The sequence below is a fragment of the Chiloscyllium plagiosum genome, chromosome 29, assembly GCF_004010195.1.
Source record: "Chiloscyllium plagiosum isolate BGI_BamShark_2017 chromosome 29, ASM401019v2, whole genome shotgun sequence".
In the NCBI taxonomy this organism is placed as follows: domain Eukaryota; kingdom Metazoa; phylum Chordata; class Chondrichthyes; order Orectolobiformes; family Hemiscylliidae; genus Chiloscyllium; species Chiloscyllium plagiosum.
Genome location: NC_057738.1, coordinates 24,766,500 through 24,773,644, shown reverse-complemented (window position 1 = coordinate 24,773,644; position 7,145 = coordinate 24,766,500). Strand labels below are relative to the sequence as shown.

The following is a 7,145-nucleotide window of genomic DNA, read 5'->3' as shown; positions in this document are numbered from 1 at the left end:
GACCTCTCCGCCCCCACCCCAGTCTGACCTATCACCCTCACCTTGACCTCTTTCCACCTATTGCATTTCCAACATCCCTCCCCCAAGTCCCTCCTCCCTACCTTTTATCTTAGCCTGCTGGACACACTTTCCTCATTCCTGAAGAAGGGCTTATGCCCGAAACATCGATTCTCCTGTTCCCTGGATGCTGCCTGACCTGCTGCGCTCTTCCAGCAACACATTTTCAGCTCTGATCTCCAGCATCTGCACACCTCACTTTCTCCCCAAATGAGATATCCTGAACCCGGACATCAATCAGGCAACACAGCCTTCAAGACTCTCAATCCTAGACATACCCCTGATTATATTATCCCTGATTACAAATATATTTCTCTTTTCTTCCCACTCTTGAATGGTTTATTAAATCATGGTGCTATAATCAGTTTGCTCGGCCTCCCTAAAGCCCATGCTCCCATCCACAAAGGGAGCAAGAATCTCAAACGTGCTAGCCACGTCAAGGGCTTAGGCTTCATGCACTAGCTCCTGGATCCTTCTATCTACCACACTCATAGTCACACCCTATCTCTGACCACTGATCAAATCTGAGGTAGTTAATCTGAGGTGTGTGACTGCCGAGCGTGTCACAGGTTGCAGGTAACTCTCCCTCTCTCTGATGTGTTGTAGTGTTGAAAGCTCAGACTCCAGCTTATCAACTCTTAGCCTAAATTCCTCAAGCAACCAACACCTATGGATGTGGATACTATGAACCACAATGGAGTCTACCAGCTCCCACATGCAGATACAACACATCACCTGGCTTTGTATCTCTATTTTATTTATTTAATTCTTAATTTTTTTTTTGAAAAAATTGAAATGTCTTTTGGTTTATAATCTGTTAATATTTCTCCTATTTACCTTCCAACAGGAAAGTAACTTACAATATATATAGTGAAATTAGCAGCTATTACCAACCTATGAACTTACAGTTTTCCTGTGATGTCACTCTGCTTTGTGTTGGACACCCTGGGCTTCAATTTATCAAAAATACATTACAAATTATGAAATTTAAAAAAACAAGCAAAAATTAACTCTTTCCCTGCATGGAATTTCCATGCTGCTCCAAAATATATGTTCACTTCGACTGTGCCTGACTCCAGACATGATCTCTTCTTCTTGATATAGGTCTATGATTTCAACCCAATCTTCTCTGATCATAACCCTGGCTCTCACACACAGACAAAGAGTTCAGGGAAAAGTCAAAAGAAAGTAAAAGAATTGTAACTTGGCAGTTTGATAACAGTTACAATGATGAGTACCAGGTCTTTATTGAATCCTTGAATGATGTGAGGTCTTATATGCACATGGATTGTATGTTGCCTAAATTCCAAAGTCAGTACAGCGCAGTAAAGGCACTTTGGCCAACAATGTTCTGCTGAGCATTTATCTTAATCTAAGATCAACCTAACCCACACACCCCTCAATTTACTACTGTCCAAGTGTTTGTCCAGCAGTGATTTAATTGTCCCTAATGTCTCTGACTCCACTACTGCCACTGGCAGTACCTTCCAAGCATCTGTCACTCACTGCGCAAAGAACCTACCTCTGACAACTCCCCTATAACTTTCTCCAATCACCTTAAAAAATTATGTCCCCTCGTAACAGCCATTTCTGCCCTGGGGAAAGTCTCTGGCTATCTACTCTATCCATGATTTGGAAATGCTTCCAAATAAACCTGTTGGACTATAACCTGATGTTGTGTGATTTTTAACTTTGTACTCTATCTATGTCTTTCATTATCTCTATCAAGTCACCTCTCTTCCTTCTTCTCTCCAGTGTGAAAAGCCCTAGCTCACAATGTAAACAGCTTCTAGCAAGCTCCAACAAATAATCACTTATTGGTTATAAACTGGTATTCTTTTCTCAGAACATTTAATAATTGTTTAACAGAATATAAAACTAGACAAAGTAAAACTCAAACACAGTTTCCCAGTCTAGCAGCTTTTGTACACACAGATTTTTGCCCAAAAAACCCAATCAAAATCTGTTCAATCAATGGTTTCTCTTTTTTTTCACATTATTGGTGGTTGGCTGGCCAGCAACATCCTCACCTGCATTGACCAGTGCAACAGTTCTAGAGCATAACACATCCTGATGCTGAAACATCTGGAATGTTCTGAGAACAGTAATTAACTTGCAATTACCTTTCCAGGCCAGTTCTCAAAAATTACCACAAGTTTGTTTGCTCTCTCTTCCTTTCTAAAACAAGCCGCTGCTCAAAATTTAAATTCTAACTTTAGCTCAGAGTTCCAAATGAAAATTGAGAACCAGATAAAAAAGAGATAGTCTCAATAGCAAGCAATGTCTGTCACAAACACAAAAATATCTAATCTCAATTTTAAAGTTCACTATCACTAACCAGCAGTAAAATGAAAGTTTATTTTAGCAGTGATGTTTTTGTGTCATTGCCTATGCACTAGTGATTCCAGACATGCAGTGCTTCCAAACCCTCCTCACCCAGCACACAGCCACCTTAGCCTTCACACTCCTCAACCTCAACACTTGCTATAATTCAAGCCCCGCCAACTACATTATAGACTAACCACTAACACCAACATCTTCCACCTCTTATTTCATTATTCAAAAGCCTACTCTCAGTTAATGTTCTGAAGCACCAGACTCCAATTCCAGTAAGGATTTCTATATACTGCTTGCATTGTGTGGTGCTAATGCCTCACTTTCATTCAGACTACATACACTTTCTAATATATCCAACACATATTTTCCCTGCTAGATCTCAGAAGCCACTTTCAATTAAGGTCATACTTTAGACTTGCAGTATTACAAGCCACAGATTCTTATACAATTCAAACACAAGGGATCCCAGATCTTTCCAGTTCTCGAGATCAGTTTGCTCCTGTGTAATTTGAACTGAGGAGGCCATCATGGAGAGGGTTAGGAGCTGAAAAACAGAAAAGGTTTTATTTTGGGGAAAGTGAAATTGAAGGGAAATGGACTGCTAAATGGACTATCAGATATTAAATTGCAGTACAGGCTGAGACAGTGATGTACCAATTCTATAGGGCTTGAGCATCAGGTGTTATCAGAGAAAGTCACCAATTTAATTACTTAAGTTTAATACATTCAAAACTTGAAAAGGAGGTGGAGGTACCCAAACACATTAGCAAAACAGCGCAATTTTGCTGTGAGGGTAATTTGAATTTCGACCAAATGTTTTATGTTGGTATTTAATTCTCTGCTTATTACAATTTTCATATCAAATTAACACCTGGCGATTAAATGATTTTATCTTGAATTAGCCTACCTCCAACAGGACAGAATCTAACTACCACCCCTGACATTCAACAACATTACCATCACTGAATGCCCCACTATCAACATCCTGACTAGAAACAGAACTGGACTAGCTATATCAGAGCTACATGAGCAGGTTTGAAGCTAGAAATTCTGTAGCGAGTAACTCAGCTCCTGATCCCTCAAAATTGTTTAACACCAATAATGCACACATCACAAATATAATGAAATGTTCCCCACATGCCTAGATATGTGCAGCTCCAACAACACAAGATGATCCATATCACCGAGGACAATGCAGTCTACTTGACTAGTACAGCCACAAACAGTCATTCCCAGTGTAAAGCTCACCATACATTGCTGCTGTTTTCTACAAGGTGCACTGACCACTACCATCAAGAAGGACAAGGGCAGAAAATTAACAGGAATGTCACTACCTGCAAGCTCCCCTCCAAGCCACATAACATCCTGTCTTAGAACTATATTATCATTTTTTCAGTGTCACTGGGTCAAAATCCTGGTACTCCCTCTCGAATGGCATTGTGGGTCTACCTACACAAAATGGAGTTCAGCGGTTTAGGAAGACAGTTCGTCACCACCTTCTCAAGGGGCAATTAGAGATGGGCAATAAATGCTGGCCCACCAGCGACAACCACATCCCATGAATGATATTATTTTTAATTCTGAAGTTTTTCCCACTGCAGGTATCTCTCTTCCTGGCTTACACTCCCAATTGGTAGTGCTCTGGTACATATCCAGACTCAAATATTCTTTTTATTCATTATCTTACACTCAAAAGATTAAAGATTTGCCTCCTCCCCAATATGCTATTCCAGTTTTCACCATAAAAATGTGATTATTTTAAAATTATCTCAAAGCACAACGTAAAGTAACGGACTCCACTTTATCGGACGGTGTTTGAGACTTTATACAGGATATAAGGCATCCTGAGAGCATCACCTGGAATGAGCAAATACAATTATAAACAATAGTTGAAGATGTTTTGAGAATGAAGATTGCAGGGCAATACAATAGAACTGCTGAAAATTATTAAAGAATTGGACTGCCGAGATAGAAGCAAATTGCTTCCACTTGCTGGGAGATTAAGGATAAGAAGCCAAAGATTGAAAATCAAATCAACAGAACGGAGGACAAAAGAAATATCTTTGCAGAGAGAGTTGAGGGATTGTAGATTCATATCCAAAGCTACTGACACTGAGATATAAAGTCTGAAACATCAATACTCAAAATTAGGCACAGAATATGAATAAAGGATAGACGGTAAATTTTTGGCCCAACAGCTTGTTTCTTATTGTGACATCTATATGTTTACAAGAGCAGGTGGCTTTCAGCACTACTTAAAGAAATATACAAACATCTTTAAATGTACCAAAGTAGAGGATGGACGCATGCACACACACTTTCATCCGTTGCTAATCTTGCTAAAATGTACTCACATCACAGGAAGAATAAATTAATTATGTGCTTATTATGCAAACTGTCAGTGCGCATTGCTTTCTCTGTCTGTTTAACAGCCCCCTTTCAGAAAGAGTAACAAAACTAAAAGACAGTCTACACCTCAAAATTACTGAATCTAAAATAATCAATAGTTTAAATGCAAGCAAATTAAAACAACCAAGTGTGGAATTGTTGCTGAAATGTTTTGCTTGATCGGTTCAACAGAACTTATTTCTGTGCAAAACCGTAAATTGGATTTTATTTGCAAAATTAAAACGACAATACAAAAGTACTGCTTGTAAATAATAAAACGCACAAAAGACAAATTACCAAATTCTGACATAAGCTTATAAAGATTAATAATCATTAGACCCATTAAAATCAGGTTACTTTCAATTTCAGTAAAATGGGATAGATACACAGTTTTGTAAAAGCTGCAGCATAATTGTTGTATATTTAAATGCAATTAATACTTTTACAACTTCATGTCCTTTTGAGGTCTTCCTTAATCAGTTCCAAATTGGCAGCTACTAGCTCTCAAATTGACTTCACTGAAATTCTTATTTTCCTCAAGCACAATTTCTTTACATTAGAAACTCCAAAATATCAGACCTCTCCTCAAAAACAGCTTGCCCTTATGTTCCTGTTACAACCCCATCCTGGCTCAAATATTTAATCAATTTTCCCACTTCTATTAATTATGCTAATATAGCCTTGCTTCCCAATCTTCATGTGTCATCTTGTGTAAAACTCACCAGATTCTTGATCTGAATAAATTCTTTCTCACCTGTCACCTCATCTGACCTAGAGTAGCTCACCCTCAATCCACCAAATTGAACATTTCATCCTCGTCACGACCCCCCACTCAACTTTTCAAACAGGCTTTCCCAATACTAGCAATCCTGTCGTGGGTTTAATCAGTTTTCGAGCCTTTCCAGCATCCTCTGTACCCTTGCCTCAACATTGATTGCAAAACCTTCAGTCACCTTGCCACAACATTGTGGAGCTTCCCTACTAAATGCCTCCAGCCCACACTGTCTCACGTGTTAAAACCATCTCAAAACAAATTACACCTGAATCATTCATCTACTTCTACTGAAAAGTATTGAGTCTCTTAGATTAAAGACATAAATACAAACTATATCTGACCAAACCTGATGTCAACTTACTTTCCTTCTCCTACGTTCTTCATCTGAAATGTGTTTATCTTTTTCTGACTTCTTTTTCTTCTTTTTTTTCTTGTCTTTGTGCCGTTCTCGCTCATGATCAGACCGGTCATCATAATAGCTGGAATCGTGGCCTGAACCAGAGAGCTCAGTAACTTCACTTCCTCCCACCTTCAGTACCAGCTTAAGTGGCTTTTCAGGAGGTTTATCAACAAAGCCTGTAATGAAATAGGAAACACATCTCACATACATGGATAAGAAAAGGTCTGCAACATTTATGCAAGAATTTGCTCTAAATTAGGCCTGTCAGTAAAACAGAGATTATCATTAATAATCAAAGATTAACTGCAGTTCAAAAATCCATTATTATGAACTTTGTAGAAGTTGTTTCACATCCTTCCCTCCTTTCCTATGTAGACTGCCCCTCTTTGTGACAGGATTGGGTCTTCCACTAGAAGGAGTAACAATCATTAATTACGTTTGCACATTAATTATATTGTCTCGCATGCAAATATATCTATCAGTTCACACACAAAAGCATCCCACCAACAGCAATGAGACAAATAATTAGCTGATCCATTCTTGTTGGTATTGATAATCTTGGGCTTAGAGACTAGAATTGCAGCCCTTCTCTTCCTTGAAAAGTTCCACAGACATTTTTTCATCTGAAAGATATGAAGACACACAAACTACAAAAACAAACTATAAAATTCTAACAGGACTAGACATGGTAAATGCAGGAAGAAGTTCCTGGTAACTGGGGTTCCAGGTCACAGTCTAAAGGTACAGGTTAGATCACTTAGGAGACGAGGAGAAATTTCGGTGGTGAGCCTGTAGAATTCTTTCCCTCAGGAAGTGATTGAGGCCAAAACATTGAATATTTTCAAGAAGGAGTTAGATAAAGCTATCAGGGCTAAAAGGATCAAAGGGAGAAACATGAACAGGGTACTGACTTGGACAATCAGTCATGATCATTTTGAATTCCAGAGCAAGTCTGAAAGGCTGAATGGCCTACCCCTGCTCCTATATCTCATAGGTAGACACTGATTTGCTAAATTCTGGATTAGTGGTGCTGGAAGAGCACAGCAGTTCAGGCAGCATCCAAGGAGCTTCGAAATCGACGTTTTGGGCAAAAGCCCTTCATTAGGAATAAAGGCAGTGAGCCCGAAGCGTGGAGAGATAAGCTAGAGGAGGGGGGGGGTGGGGAGAAAGTAGCATAGAGTACAATGG

At 39.1% G+C, this 7,145-nt stretch overlaps 1 protein-coding gene across 5 annotated transcripts in view; it reads right to left on the bottom strand.

Moving 5' to 3' along the window:
- Positions 1-7,145, bottom strand: part of brd9 (bromodomain containing 9) — a 74,790-nt gene that overhangs the window by 65,217 nt on the left and 2,428 nt on the right. For all 5 annotated transcript variants that reach the window (XM_043719330.1, XM_043719331.1, XM_043719328.1 and 2 more), the window contains exon 2: positions 5,919-6,133. In XM_043719330.1, the coding sequence (XP_043575265.1) occupies positions 5,919-6,133 (215 nt within the window). The remainder of the gene's footprint in view (positions 1-5,918; positions 6,134-7,145) is intronic.